This window comes from Acanthopagrus latus, chromosome 23 (assembly GCF_904848185.1).
Source record: "Acanthopagrus latus isolate v.2019 chromosome 23, fAcaLat1.1, whole genome shotgun sequence".
Classification (NCBI taxonomy): domain Eukaryota; kingdom Metazoa; phylum Chordata; class Actinopteri; order Spariformes; family Sparidae; genus Acanthopagrus; species Acanthopagrus latus.
In genome coordinates, this window is record NC_051061.1 from 9,884,682 (window position 1) to 9,900,047 (window position 15,366).

The following is a 15,366-nucleotide window of genomic DNA, read 5'->3' on the forward strand; positions in this document are numbered from 1 at the left end:
ATCTCTACAACAACTATAACAAGGGAGAGAAATAGTTCTGATGGACTCACTACAGGATGCAGAGGCTGGCAAAACCAACAAAGTGACACCATGTACTTTCAGATTTAAAAAAAAAAAAAAAGAAAGAAACACACCAATTTGTTGTGCAAGCAGGACAAAGAAAAAGAAATGTTAACATGTTAACTGATGCACAGTAATGTAATGTACAGATTAACTAATGTCTCATCTGTCATGCAAATTTGGGGTCTTCTTTACTAGAGATTCTGAGTGCATCTGAAACTGATATTGTTTCAATGAAAGAGGAGCCCAGCATGTGACAGTTCCTCACATATATGAACCGACAATGATTAACTATGGCTTCTCTCAGTTAAACTTTGTACTCTGCTTGCACGCAATTTCCGGAGTCGTGCTTCAAATTGGGAGACACATTAGCTCTGAAGGAGGTGTGGGATTATCTGGTGAGTGGAGCAATAAATCACAAGGGTTACACTTGTCCAGAGTATTGATAGATCTTGATTGATATTCAGATAGGACGTAATGTCAAAAGCAGACCAGCATGTGTGTGCTTTGGTTTGTGTGGTCACGTTACATTTTAACGTTCTAGGTTTTTCTCACCACGCTTGCTTTCTCAGCGCAGGACATGGCAACCAGCTCTTCCTCACAACGGATCGGAGTTGTGGGATACGGACATCTAGGTCAGCCCTTCAAAACTATACCCACACTTTCTGACATACATCATTTTGCTTAAATCCTCTGAATCATACTGTCACAAAGTGTGCTGTACATTTTTTACTGTGTGTGTGTGCTTCAGGGCAGTACCTGGTGGACAGGATCCTCAAAGATGGTGCTGCTCTCGGTCTAACCCTGGCATTCGTTTGGAACAGAAATACAGACAAGCTCAAAGGTTTAGTTCCCGAAGAGCTCATACTAGGTGATCTGTCATCGTTCGCAAACAGGTGGAATCACACTCATAACAATTATAAACCTGCATGCAAAACACACTATGAATAATGACACTTACATGATCTCTGTGCAACCAAATATTCCATGACATCTATTTAAACATGTTTTACAGGCCATGTGATGTGATTATTGAGGTGTGCCATCCGCAGATAGTGAGAGAGTTTGGGGTTCACTTCCTGTCTCAGTCTCATTTCATGGTAAGATTGTATTTTTTACTGTCACTGCTTGGACGTTGTGGTTATTGATTTATTATTTCATTTGTTGTAGATATAGCCCATCTGTAAAGAGCTTTTTTTTGTTCAATTTGGGAAAGCTAGCGGACTGAACTGTGTAAGAGAAACAAGCTGTTTAATCCATGTTAAAGAAACATGTGGGCAGAGTAAAAGTAGTATTTAAAGACTGGAATATTGTGAGGATTTGTGTATATTCAGTACATATGAGAGATTGATCCTTCATGTCTCCTCCTCTCAGGTGGGCTCTCCCTCTGCCCTCTCCAGCCCTGATCTGAACCAGAAGCTCCGACTGGCGGCTCAGAACTACGGTAGGACGCTGTATGTCCCCAGCGGTGCATTATGGGGAGGCCAGGACATCCAGAGGTTGAACGATAGTGGGGGCTTGAAGGTAACATTGGTATTGTGAAGGTGTGGCGTTATAGAGTGATACAGGTATTCAGTTGTCACTCTTTGAGAATTTGAATGCCGCTACTTTATTCTAAGCTTGTCCAGTCGGGTTAACTGCACAAATTACCAATGAAAGAATTAAATCAACACAGAACACTGCTTTTATCTGTGACAATTATAATTGTGATTTGAACAAGGGTCAAATTAAAAGAGAAACTGACAAATCAAAAACAAGAAAACTATTATTTTATTTCACTAGCCAGGATTTAAGTGTCTCCTTGTTAACCTTGTTGTGTCCTTCTCTTGATTTGTTTTCAGGCTCTGTTTATACGGATGTCCAAGCATCCATCCTGCTTCCGACTGACAGGAGACGTCCTCTCTGAGTGGACGGAGGACGAGGGCCGACGTGTTTTATTCAGAGGATCAGTGGCTGAGTTGTGCCCACTTGCACCAAACAACGTTAACACAATGGCAGCAGCAGCAGTGGCGGCAGAAACACTCGGCTTTACTGGCGTTCAGGGAGAGATTGTGTCTGATACAGCGTGAGTAGTTCTACATATCTGATTGCCCCTGTGCGTAGTTTCATAACTGCATGAATCACATGTTTATACCTCTTCCTGCCTCAGGTTAAGAGATTATCATGTGGTGGAGGTGGAGGTGACTGGGCCTGGTGGTTTCTCAGTGCACACAGTGAGGAGGAATCCAGCTAAACTTGGAGCTGTGACTGGCAGTGCAACATACAACTCCTTCTGGAATAGTTTACTTGGTGAGTCCTGCGTGGTTCCAAGTCACAGCCTAAAAGATCCCGATGGATCCCACCAGCTTTCTGCTAGCTCTGGAGGTAGAGGTTCTCATGTCCTTTACTTAACTGAACTTACCAATCTAAAAATAGATCATTACAAGTGAAAGTCCTGCATTCAATTTCTTAAGTATTATTAGGAAAGTGTACAAGTCAAGTCCAGACAAGTCAGTTTTATTTATATATCATAATATCCCAAACTACAATTTACCTCAAGATGTAATGAAATTAGCACAGCGTACGACACAGTCTGTTCTCCGAGAAAACGTCTTCAGCAGAGATTTGTTTGGACATCGACTCTAATCTTTGCCTTTAGGATCTAGCTTCAATCTCTCTGCATTCCTCATAGTTTAATTGAAATCATCCAAGGTTAGAGGTGGAACCTCAAAGATACAGTATCTGAAAAGTGACTTTGGGGGCCCCGCAAGAAACTTTTTGGAATGGGTCACTAGCAAAATGCATTTTATCTTAAACCAAATGCTGTGTTTCATGAGCTAATGCCATCTTTTCCATGTGAACTCTTAGTTCTGACATAACTAGTAACTACAGCTGTTAGATAAATAAAGTGGACATACAGGGCAGTGAAAGAAGAACAATATTTAATTTTTTATTACACAACCATGTGCAAAACACGACTATATAATAAATTTTTGGAAACAAATCCTTGCATAGTTCATTTGCAAATTATTGCATACTGTTTATTGTTTATGATTTGCAGAGCGTTCAAATTTTGTTTTGCCGAATTTGCCACAAATTAAGGGTTGAAAAAAAACATTGTTCCTGTCTGTAATAAAAGGGCTTATAAATGGCCAAAAGCATACTCGAAAAAGTGTGGACACTCTGGATTGCAGTGAAGTACAAATATAAAATCGATTAATTTAAATACTCAATCACTGCACAAATATCTCAAAAGTGTAGTTCAGTAAAATACTATTTAAGTTATTCTGTCATTAAATAACTGTCTAGTCATAATTTAGTGTTCAGTTTGTGTTCAGAAAAGTGAAAATGGTATCAATTCTGTTTCATTCTTTTTTCTTACAGTTTGCAAAGGTCACGGGGGCCGAGTTTACTTGTGCTGAAGCAGAGGAGAACAGAAAGCGGATCCACTTCCAGATAAATCAGATTGTTTATAGTGGAGAAGTGGTGTGGATGGTGTCACTGGATCAGTATGTTACAGAGGACTTGGAAACCCACAGACCCTTGGATATTTGTGTCCTAATAAACTTTAAATCCATACAAAGAAAGACGAGTCAGTTCTAAATTGTAAAACACTAATAGGTATATCTAAACTTTATTATAAGTTCGTCTGGTGCAAGATTGTAACAAATGATAAAACTCTTACAGGGATTGTGAGTGCACACCTGGTAAAACCATTTTCCTTCTTCCATAACACACAAACAGTCAAGACATACTCTCACTCCTTTTCCAGCTCTGTCTCTTCTCATTGTCATAAAACATGGCTGTCATCTCAGGACACAGTCCCTTTTTTCTCTTTCTGTCTCACATCTAATCCTTTCACAAATAAATACTTGCCAAAACAGGGAAACCCAAGAATAACTGTGTCCACACAAGCACACACACAGAAGGATCAAGAGGAAGTGTGAGGTTACTCATGGATCACTGAAAGGCTGTGACACAATAAGGCGCAGAAAGAGAATTAAAGCACACACTATTCTCAAATGAGAGAACTAGCAGCTTTTTGTTTGCTGATGCTATTTGTTGTTTTTGTATGTGTGTTTTACATGTATTTCCATCATGGGATGTAGTAAACAAGGCATTTAAAAGAAAAAAAGAAAATGCAACAAGGTGGCCAGATGTGTTTGAAGCACTGAATCATCATCACACTTAAAGCCAAACACAAGTAAACAGAACTGGTGCTCTCTGTCGGTCCTCCCAGCAACTGACACTCACTTTACATGGGCCTTTTTTTTTTCTTTTTAAAACCAGGAATGAAGCCGATCCTGCTTTCCAGTCTAGTGTGTAGGATTTAAGTAGATGTTTTGACGTAAGTGGAATATATTCTTAAAACTTTTGATTTCATTAGTGTATAATAACCTCAAACTAAGAATTGTTATGCTTTCATTACCTTGGAATGAGCCTTTTTGTTCCACAGAGTCAACCGTGTTGCACCACCATTTGTGTTTTTAGCGGCCACCTTAAGAGAGGGTGCTAGATGCCACAAAATTCTACACACTGGACCTTTAATATTTCACAAATGACAAGCTGGTATAAAGAAGGGCTGTGTTGTTTTCCCTGCTCTGACCTACCTTTAAATCAAGTATAAAACCCCTCCGGAGACTCCTAATATTACTCTGTTATTTTTTTTCCCAAGGCTTTAGGCCTATGTTATCCAGTGTTAGTACACTACAAAATCCAGCATTCCTGATTTGTTTTCCATGTTGGGCTGCCGTTTAGCCCTTTTCTAGCTGCTGCATCTACTCCACTTGCACTGCTGGTGCAACTGAAACAGTAACCGAACATATCAAACTGATACAAATTCTGAGGTAAGCACAAGTTGGGAAGACACTGACAGTGATGCAAAATTTTCCACAACAAGCCGATATTAAATTTATCACTCGCTTTCACACAACTGCACTCATTTATTAAGTTTCTGAGCACATGGAGGACTTTTGACAATTGCCACAGATCAGGTTTCACTAGTGAGGTTTTAGCATGTACTGTATGTGTGTGCATCCGCGCGTCTCAGTTTTTCTCGCTTGTGACACCCTCGCTGATTCCATTGGCCCCGTGGACAGCAGAAGACTTGTTTTTGAATGGCAGAGTAAAGGGCTGGCGGATGTTCACCCGGTCCTTCTCTGCCTCCAGATCCTCATCGTAGCGCTCGTCATCGTTGTCCTCGGCCTCGCTGTGGTGCGGGGAAGAGTGGCGGGACAGAGCTGGAGAAGGTGGCACGGAGGCTGGTCGCGGGTAACGGAAACCCGAGGTCTGAGGAGAAGAACCGTAAGGCATCAGAGTCTCAAGGAGAGGGTGGAGGTGGAAAGACTTCACTTCAGTGATTGCAATAAGTAACTTACTGATGTGGGCTCCTGAAGGTCATACACAAAGGTGTCAGGGAAGGCTTTAGCCAGGGCCATATGACGTGCAGATATATAATACTAGTGAAGAGAACAAATAAAAAAATAAGAAATAATCTTAAGTCACATGAACAGAGTGGGTCCTTTGGGATTTGGAGTCTCACCCTGCCAAGGTATCTCCAATCCAAGAGGTCACTCAGACGCTCAGTCCGGTTCCTCTGGATGATCCGCTGGCGCCGGCTCTGCTTGCAGAACTGAAACAGGAAGGAAGTGAGCTGGTTACACGACTCGTCGACCCCTCTAAACCGCCGGTCCAGGATGTAAATACCTGAAAAAACAAGAAACAGAACAATGTGAAAAAAAGCAAGTCATCCTTGTGTATCTTTTTAAAAACAAACTTAGAGAATCGTGGAGAATTCAACAGATAAATCAAGTATGAGGAGCGCACCGTATGCCGATGGGTCTGCTATGTGTTCTTCCATGAAACAACCAAAGCCTGACAGGTTGGTTGAGATCGATGGAATTCCCATGACTGTGCACTCAGCTGATGGTGACAGAAACAGTACTGCCTGTTTAACATTTCAATATTTTACAATAATCATAAAAACATAAAAATACCTCTTCAGCGAGCATGAGTCATACCTGGTGTGTAGCCCCAGGGCTCATAGTAAGAGGGGAAGACGCCGAGGTGGCAGCCTCTTACAAACTCCTCATAATCCATCGGAAGTAGAGGAGAGGTGGATGAAAGGAACTCTGGATGGAAGATAATCTGCAGAAGGGAGAAGCCATTCAGTGTCAGACTCAAAAAAGTGACAACATGGAGTGACAATCACTGCACAAACTCAAATGTGCATTCCAGAACAGTTGCTGATGTGCCAGCTGCCACAGTTTCTACTCACGTACACATTTAATGCATTATAAGTGATTTTTGGGTGCCTCGGCTGAACAATGATATCTCTAAAAGGTGAGAAGAAGTCTTCACCGGTTCCAGGGCAATTGTTGTTTTTGGGGTCTTTTGTTTTCATACTTGTTTATTATTTTTTTTGCCAATTTGATGGTTAGGGGTTAGGGTTAGCAGACTGGACAGAGCAGGGCCTTTTCCAAGAATCCAACTTGTCATTCTTTGCTTGTGTACATTATAAAATTTTGTAAAATGGTATATTTGCCTACTGGCTATAAAGCACATAGCTGTACTATTTGTCTATCTAATCTATTGTCTGTCTAATAATATCTGAAAGAATACATTACCCTATTCATTTTAAATTACCTTAATTCATATACATGGGTCGAGGATTATTTATAGACGTTTACTTAATCTATTTAAAACCCATACAGCTACTTCACACATCTACATTTACTTTAACAGAATTCCAATGTATTAATCAGTACAATAACCAGTTCAATTTTAAACATGGTGTACTATTGGGAAAAAAGACGATAGAGGTATGGATTAAGATGCTACATTTTTGGTTACATTATCATTCTATTAGGGTAATCTATAGAGACTTATTTTATGCAGCATAGACCAAAATGTTTGATATAACTTATTATTCAACAGCCACGCAGATTGTCTTAATTTATCATTGACTTAAGTTCATTTTCTATCAAAAGTTTTTTTTATTTTCCAACTCATTAGTTTCTAAAAATATACCAGCGTGGTAGAGAGTGAGTTATAATATCATCACTTTTCTGTCAGGTTAGTTTTAAAGGAACTGTGGTTAAGCAGCAGCCTGACTGTATTCTTTAAGGAACCTAATTAACGTGAAAAGGAGTCAGACTGACCAAAATAAACCGCAGTCACTTGTCTGTAACTTTAGTAATAACAAATTATACAAATATCAAATACAAAATAATAAAACAAACTACGGGACCTTTTGTGGACTAAAGATAACTGACATACCTTGACACGGTCAGAAGAGCTGTTGAAAAGGCCGATACGGCGGACGCAATTAAGGATGGGGTCGCTGCTGTCCTCCAGCATGTTATGGGTGCAGACTGGAGGCTGGCATTGTCTCTGAGTTGCAAAGATGGCACGCTTCATTATGGTGAAATCCTCTTTGTCCAGCATCTTTGACACATCTGGCAGCTGTCCACTGAAGGATCAGATCATTTGAGAAATGAAACTTTTTAACTTGGAAAAAAAAAAAAAAAAAAAAAAGATAAACAAGATTTGCATTTGAATTTCTCAGTAAATTCTAAAAACAACTTTGATAAAATATTGATCTATTATTAAGCATGAAAACATCTTAACCAGCTTGTGATAAATCCAGGTCTGATTTTGAATTTTTACATTGCAATATAAGACGGGTACATGATACAGGTTTCATGACATAGAATGAAAGCTGTCAGCTTACACTAGAAGTGACTCATAAAGTTTCTTTCCGAAGCGTTCCTTCACAGTCTGAGCAGTATCCCTGTCAACGACAAAAATAAAAACAAAACATGAATAATAACACAACTACAAACAAAGGTTGAAGTTGAGGTGTCAGGACAGTAAGAGTGAACGCAACACTTTGGCTGTCTGGCTCACAAGTACACTTTTAGTCAAATACTTCATCTCGATGCTTCACTCTGTCAAACATAAGACGAAACCTCACCAGAGTTGTTTCCTAACTGCTTGGCCCTTCAGCGTCTCCACATTGAAGTTGTTTGTCCGAGCTGGCATGATGAAGAATGCAATGACGGTCACATCACTGTGGTTGACCTGCACAGTGGAGACCATACAGGAACACGGGTTAACCTCGCGGATTTACCCTCTTCCTTCTCACCCACACATTCACACATAAACACTTAAATACTGCTGACACAACTACACTAACACGCACTTACTCTCAGTAGATAGTTGAGTCTGGCTAAAGCTTCCAAGAAGATGTCGGCGCCCTTGTTGGAGAACTCGTACCTTCCAGCGATGAAGAGGAACAAACACTTGTCCAGGTTAAAGTCCAGGTGTCTGAGGGTCAAACCAAATACAAAGAGCTGGATGTGTGTTGCTCTTACAATTTCATTTCTCTCTTCCCCATAACATAGAAGAGAAACTAAAATGTACCTAAAGTCGACTGAGCTGTAAATGTGTGATGTGTGTTGTGGGGGTTTCTGTCTCACCCGTAGAAGTGTCCCCTGACGAACTCCTGGATCCGATTCTTGCTCTGAGCGTGGAGGTTTTGAAACTCGTGCACGGCGGAGAACTTCTTCACGTTGAGCCCGTTGGGAGTGACAATGTCTGTGCATGATGGCAGAGATTACGTGTGAGAAAAGAGTGAACCGTCGAGGAAGTTTCCGAATTTCATGCATGAATTCCCCTCCACACACCTGGTTTCCTCTTGAGCAGGTGCTCTGCCTCAATGGCTGTGATCTGTGACACAGTGGTGAAGACGTGTGCACAGTGCGCAGCCGCCCGCTCCAAACAGTAGCGGTGGTAGATCTGTCTGTCACCTGCCTCTTTTTCCACGTTGAACTGGGTGAGAGTACAATTAAGCAAATTATTTGTGGAATACATGATCCGTTTGATCATCTATACATGTTAAATGTCAAGATCACCTTTACTATTAAACCACCTCTGCCTATTATTTTGTGTCTGTGATATTGCAATCCCATGTACACACATACCTCTGCAAGTTTGTTGTAGAAGTCCACATTTCCAGCACACAGGTATCGTCCCAGCAATGTGGCATGAGTGGTGAAGATTGTTGCGACGGGAAGCTGTCTCTGTCTGCACAACACCAGGCCCAGGCCTGCCAACCACTCGTGGAAATGGGCCACGATGTGTGGAGGCTCATCACACTGAGCTGCGTACTGTAATATGGGAGAAAACATGGTCATATGGACTACAGGAGACCCCAACATATATTGGATAAGTCATTTTTCATGCGACATTTCTATTATATGACCTTTCCAGACTTTTCAAGGATCTCCACCTCTCTCTTTGACAGAACAGTTGTAACGTTTTTCCATTATAGACAATCTTTTCAATTGTTAGTTCTCCAAATGTGAGCTGCAGACCTCTCCCAGAAGCCAGACCGTCAGGAAGCCGAACAGCACGGCATCGTTGGCCTCGCGGTCGAACCACGGCACGCCAATGTCACAGAGGTCCCACAGCTCACTCTTCCAGGTGTCCAGGGACCAGGCGGTGAACCCTACATCAATCAGAATGACATAAGGGCTGCCCTCAATGAGCCAGCGGCCAAAGTAGACCTGGGGGAAAATGGAGAAAAAGGGTGAAAAAAAGGGAATAATTACTTTCGGTCTTTATTCCACACATCACCCATGAGTGAAAACGTATTTTCCCTTGTTACAATGGATACTTTAAAACAATGAGACTTTCATTTTTTGTATGACGCAACCTATTTTAAACACTATTTCATCTTCAACCCTTATGCAAACACAGCTGTTTGCATAATCCATGCTGATGAGGTAATGTTTTTATATGTGGCTACAGAAGATTTATAACAGTAATATCAGTGAAACAAAGTTAACTTTGTTTTGGTGCTGCACTGTACCACCATACTTCAGATCAGCTTCTTTCCTCAAGCTGTGACACTCTGCCATAAAAAAGATCTATAAATCTAATAAAAATATCTATATAGAAACAGCCAGGCTCTCCACTGTTGGTCTTATTTGCTTTTGTAGGTCACATAGAGGCACAAGCAGTTAACAGTCCCTTGTAGAAATTTTAAAAGAGAAAGGTTTAAAGATGTGTGGTTAATCATCATTTTACCAGAAAAATAATATAAACTGCTTAAAGAGAAGTATTTGTTACATTCATTAATAATCATTCATTAATCTATCTACTTTTACCATGTTTAATAATGTAAATAAATGGTTAAGACCTTCAGTGTCTAATCTAAAAGTACTTTGAGGGACACATCCCACCAACAAAAACACATTTCAACCGCACAATCCAAGATTAACCTCGATGAAGTGTGCCCTGCCAGCCCAGAAATCACTTCAAGACAAAACTTGAATGTGGGACTAAGATTACCAGGACCATAACATCTTAACTTTGCTATGGTGCTGCTCTGTCTCAAGCTTAAAGGTCATGTGATTCGAGGTAAACCAGATACGCTTCCCTGAAAAGGCGGCACTGTACCTTTAAAATAGTACCACTACCACTCCCAGCCTTGACCCATAACTCCACAGCACTCCCAGAGTGACACAGCACAAAGCATTAAAAGTATCACACATACCGACAGTCGTCTATTTCTGGTGTGTGTCTTTCAGAGTGAGAGAGACAGAGAGACACTGATACAACCTCTAACCTTTATGGGGAAATGTCACGGGTTTTAGAGACGTGGTCAGGGACAGAAGGCCGATCAGAGAGCGAGTTGGTCAGGTATGAAAGAGAGGCCTAGGATGATCTCTAACTGGGTTTTTAAGTTTAGTGAACTTGAACCACACACTTTCACAAATCTTCCTCCAAGTACTTGTAGTCCTTGACTGCCCTTGAGGGGAACATGCAGATTTAACTCAGAGGGGTATGTGTTCACTGTGTACGTGTGGTAGTACCTTACACCCACTGGCGTTCATCTTGTCAATGGTTCTCTTCAGCGCGGGGTTGGTGGGCTCGATCAGCTCCACTTGTGTGCGCACGTTGCTCTCCACGTAGGGACCCACCAGGAAATAGTTCTCCCCCCATTCCTCTGAGGTCAGGCGGGCTTTGGTCTGGATGACGGTGTAGATGCCTCCGACTTCACACATGCAGCAAACATGCCACATGTACGCACACAAAATTGAGACAAAGATATAATGTGATTTGACTTTATATATACGTGGCAATAAGATGACAGGACTCTTACAACTAGAATATCCCTGCTGAGAATAACCAGTGTAAATAATAAATTTGTAGTTTTCCCTTTCATGCAGTATCTATAGGCATACCATTTATTTTCATACACTGGCAAAGTGGTTCTTTGAAAATAAGTAAATAATAAATTAGGGTTTTTCTTGCTATTATATTAATAGTAAACCTGTCAATGCAACAAGTGAAAATAATAAAACAAGTGTCCTTCATCTCACTGAATATCTACTTGCATCAGTGTCTTATATAAAGTGAAGTGTGGTAATATACTCAAACTTAGACAATTATACTTTTGGCGGTGTAAGTGCAACACAAATACACTCGTTCTCACACACAGAGACACTTGCCTTTGTTAGCGACCTCCCAGGCAATTTCAAAAAGCACAGCGTCCTCCAAATCAAACTCCTCATCCCACTCCTCAAGTCCTGACAGAGACGTGACAGAGAGGCTGCGAGCCAGCGGCATGCTGGGTAAACACAGAACACACTCAGCTGAGATGGGAGCACACTACGACTGCACATGATCGTCACTGAAACAAGTCTTTTCCATTACAGCTTGGTCTTTTGTTTTTTATTTTTTACAAAGAAATTATATCATGGAGGATCGACCTTCGGATACAATTTCTTTACATTTGTTATCAGGACACTTTGAGGTCTTGAGGAGGATTGCCTGTGACAACAGAAACTGGAGGATTTAAATGTGTCTCTAGTTTATCAATGTAAGTTTGTCGGTGAACGAGATGGTGTGAATGACACATTTTAAACAATGTTCCTTTCTCTTGACCAACATCTCCTTACACACCTGCAGGAAACAAGTACTGTATGTCATCAAAAAAACACACCCCCCTATTTCACAACACTATTTCATCATAAGACTGTGACGTAAACACAATCTTTGTCAACACTTTCACAAACCTCCTTCTGTCTGGTTGAACTCTGGTGATCGAAACTGTTTTTCAGTTAACTAAACTTAACCTTTGGCTGTTCCTATAGGATACCCTGGTCAAACAAACAACTTTGAAGTGGCACATTGAGTAACAAGGATCCAACATACAGTCCAGTGTGCATGCATGTGAGCAATTGTGTGTCTACTGGATTTGCTCTGCATATAATCCAAGATGGTCAAAGGGTCAAAGGGTGTCTTCTGGCTATCACTACAACTACTTCTAACTACATAAAACAAGCATGTACATTCATGCATATCATAAACCATGTCTATTTATATGTAAAAGCGACAAGTTTGCCCTGTGAAATGTAAACTAATCTTACTCTTGACAGTGTATCAGAAGTTTAATTACCTGTTTTTCCACTATCAGTTGAGACAAAAAAGCAAAGGGTGAGCGTAAGATGTGCTAAAAATACAACTTTGCGTTCAGTTCCTGCTTGCAGAAATGGTGCAACCTCGTAAGCAAATGAGGGAGTGGCGTGAGAGAGGACGCAGAGGTGGAGGAAGGCACAGTCATGCAGCAGATCAAGTATAAACTTGATCCAATGTCTGTATCGTGGGATACTGTGGAACCTCCAGAAATGCTGTAACCGCGTAAAGTTCACACATGTGAAGTCTGACTTCAAATTCCGTTTCCATTTCAAGTGGCTGATGGCAGCAACACGCAAGATAATGACCTGCGTTCATTGACAGTAAACAGTCCATCACTGTTCAAGCCTTGATAAACTAGAGTACTGTAACCTGATTACTGAGTGCGCTAATCAGCATCTCAAATAAACATTCCTTCATATCTTCTAGACATTCACATCAGAGTGATATAAGTTCAACATCTTCTCCAGGCAAGTAAAATATTGCGCTTGGGACTCACATTTGCGTCTGATGTGTTTTCCAGCCAATTACCTTATAATAAGTAACCTGCCTGTTGATGGTCACTGCATCCCCGCCCCCCATGGCATTTTTTCACATTGCACATTTGGACTAACTTGCTGCTGCCTCTTAATGCACAACCAACCTAGCTAAATGCTACTTTGCACCTCATGTAAATACTGTACATTTCTTATCTAGTTTACTTCTATCTGACTTGTTTTGTGTCCTTGTAACTAACATGCAGACTTGTTTGCGTCTGTGTAACTAACATGTGGACTTGTGTAGTACTTCACGTGCTGACTTGTCTGTGTCTGTGTACAACTACTTCACGTGCCTCCAGCTGCCGTCTGGGGACAAATAAAGTTTTTTGAATCTAATTGAATTACATCTACCCCTTCTCCTCCTTCAGATAGAACTGAGGCAAATGTTGGTCATTTCAAAGTTTAATTACTGTGCACAAAATGCTTCCTTTCTCAGAGCACCTCTGCTATAGGCATTGAGTTTTCACATCACACCTGTGTAAGTTGCATTTTGAACTGTGAATGGCTCTCAGGCAAGCTGTGATGTCACAACATTATGCCTATAGCCCATGTATGTAGCTTGAACTTCCCTCCTTCAGCTCATGAATGTTAAAAAAACCCTCTAGTGTACTTTTATCCTGCAGGGTGAGGCTCAAACAAATAAACCGAGTAAAAAATAAGAAAACACATTTTGAGTGAAGGGGGCTTTTCAGAAGACTTTATAAGAGTTGATGGCTGATCGACAGGCGCTCTTTGGTGGTGGTGGTGGTGGTGGTGGTGGGGGGGGGATTGAAATATATGAACAAACTACCATCTTCATACAGACTTAGAGAGTAAGTTTCACATCGCAGTAATTTAACTAATGTTCATTTCTTCAGGGACCCCCTGGGATTCCCTCGGGACCTCCGTGGGAACCTGCTTGGGTCACCACTTTATGGATGCTTTTTAATCGACTACTGACATTCACATGCTATCACAATAATCCCAACCATGCCCTTGTCCATGCCAAGCAATTATACTGATATTTTCATTTGCTCTGTCCAGTAGGCCCCCCTACAGGTCTAGGAAAAGCCCAGGATCCCCCACCTGTCCCAAGGCAGGCTATGGGGGACGCACTGCACGCCCACCTCGGACAGCAGCTGCTGGTCCGAAGACTACAGGCCACAGAAGCGCCATAAAACCACCAACAGACCTCCTGGCTGAGTATGCACGCTACTGCATGCATCGCCTGTGTTTTCTCATGAGATGAGGAGCGAACGTGACATGATGCAGGCACCCACTGTCTGCAACCCAGCTGCGGAAACGCGCAAAGGACACCGCGTCCTGACGCGCGGCCGCGCTCGTACAGGAAGTATTCAACTATATTCATTGTGGAAAATAAAAGACAGATGTGTACTCACCCTTCGGTTTTTGTCCTAACTTTACGAAGATGAACTACTCATTGGCAGCTGTCGCAGTCAATCCAAAAAAAAAAAGAAAAAAGGAAACCATCAGAGAGTGGGGGAAAGGGGGCGGCGGCTTTACTTTAAATGCCAGCGATTCACATTGGTTTGATGCGTTCGCTGATGCAGGAAGAGGGTTGGGTTGGTGAATGCAGAGTCTCTGGGTGTCACATTATTCATGAGCTTCACTCCCATTGGCCTCAGTTTCCTCTTTGTCTCCGCCTCTGTACACAACGTGATGGGAACTGGGCGTTTTCCACAGCCGAGAGACGCAATTGGCCGAGCAGAGTTTAAAGAGAGCTGCTGTGGTTGGTGAGTTATCATTTCATCCATACAAATCAGGGGTGTCATGGCCGACTTTTTCCTTTTTTTTTTTTTTACCAATGAGAAGAGAGAAGGGGGTTATTATTAATATCATCTCAGGGTCAACAGAGAACACAGTTTGGAGAATACAACGTGACTGGTGACATTAAGACACCCAACCCCTCTACATGTCTCTGTGATATATTCTACAGTAATCACATGTGGTCAGGGTCTATATTGGTAAAAGCTGCTGGCTCTGGGGTTGCATCCCACGCTGCTGATTTCAGTTATGATCGGCACTGCTGAAGGGTCACTGAGCATGGCACCATCCTCCTGCCAGCTTTAGATGTGTTGTTCTGTGTTACAGCGTGACCTCCGGCTGTGTGTCAGGAGGGGGTGACAAAAGCACCAAAACGTTCAGGGATGGTTACAGACACACAGTATGATCAGTATACATGTGTTTTTATTTATAAAAACATTCTAAGTTGCAGATGTATATAGGCTGGTTTAATTCAAAGTTAAGTTCACTATGTCACTTTATTCAATCTTATTGTGTACTTTTGTATTCCTTTCTCACT

At 41.6% G+C, this 15,366-nt stretch overlaps 2 protein-coding genes across 3 annotated transcripts; one reads left to right on the top strand and one right to left on the bottom strand.

Annotated features, from left to right (window-relative positions):
* The first annotated feature begins 328 nt into the window (after positions 1-328).
* Positions 329-3,562, top strand: aspdh (aspartate dehydrogenase domain containing). Of its 2 annotated transcripts, none has more exons than XM_037087837.1 (8): positions 329-458; positions 633-695; positions 812-956; positions 1,076-1,160; positions 1,435-1,584; positions 1,902-2,125; positions 2,210-2,349; positions 3,424-3,562. In XM_037087837.1, exons 1-8 carry the CDS (start codon positions 344-346, stop codon positions 3,459-3,461), a joined length of 960 nt encoding a protein of 319 aa, XP_036943732.1. In that variant the 5' UTR covers positions 329-343; the 3' UTR covers positions 3,462-3,562. The 2 variants fall into 2 exon arrangements, with proteins under 2 accessions (XP_036943732.1, XP_036943733.1); XM_037087838.1 differs by having other exon boundaries at positions 411-458; positions 605-695.
* A 1,400-nt stretch (positions 3,563-4,962) lies between these two features.
* Positions 4,963-14,831, bottom strand: gys1 (glycogen synthase 1 (muscle)). Its single transcript, XM_037087831.1, has 16 exons — positions 14,444-14,831; positions 11,559-11,677; positions 10,920-11,101; positions 9,417-9,608; positions 9,024-9,209; positions 8,727-8,871; positions 8,520-8,637; positions 8,247-8,367; positions 8,015-8,121; positions 7,772-7,831; positions 7,318-7,510; positions 6,060-6,186; positions 5,866-5,961; positions 5,582-5,745; positions 5,418-5,498; positions 4,963-5,328 (listed from the first exon to the last, which is right to left on the bottom strand). Exons 2-16 carry the CDS (start codon positions 11,674-11,676, stop codon positions 5,086-5,088), a joined length of 2,133 nt encoding a protein of 710 aa, XP_036943726.1. The 5' UTR covers position 11,677; positions 14,444-14,831; the 3' UTR covers positions 4,963-5,085.
* Positions 14,832-15,366: the final 535 nt, after the last annotated feature.

Coding starts and splice junctions, on each gene's coding strand:
- gys1 (XM_037087831.1), bottom strand. CDS start 11,676: ATGCCGCTGGCTCGCAGCCTCTCTGTCACGTCTCTGTCAGGACTTGAG. Junction 7,832..8,014: donor GCAGTTAGGAAACAACTCTG/GTGAGGTTTCGT, acceptor TGTCGTTGACAG/GGATACTGCTCAGACTGTGA. Junction 7,511..7,771: donor CTTTATGAGTCACTTCTAGT/GTAAGCTGACAG, acceptor CTGATCCTTCAG/TGGACAGCTGCCAGATGTGT.
- aspdh (XM_037087837.1), top strand. CDS start 344: ATGATTAACTATGGCTTCTCTCAGTTAAACTTTGTACTCTGCTTGCAC. Junction 459..632: donor AGGAGGTGTGGGATTATCTG/GTGAGTGGAGCA, acceptor TTGCTTTCTCAG/CGCAGGACATGGCAACCAGC. Junction 957..1,075: donor CTGTCATCGTTCGCAAACAG/GTGGAATCACAC, acceptor CATGTTTTACAG/GCCATGTGATGTGATTATTG.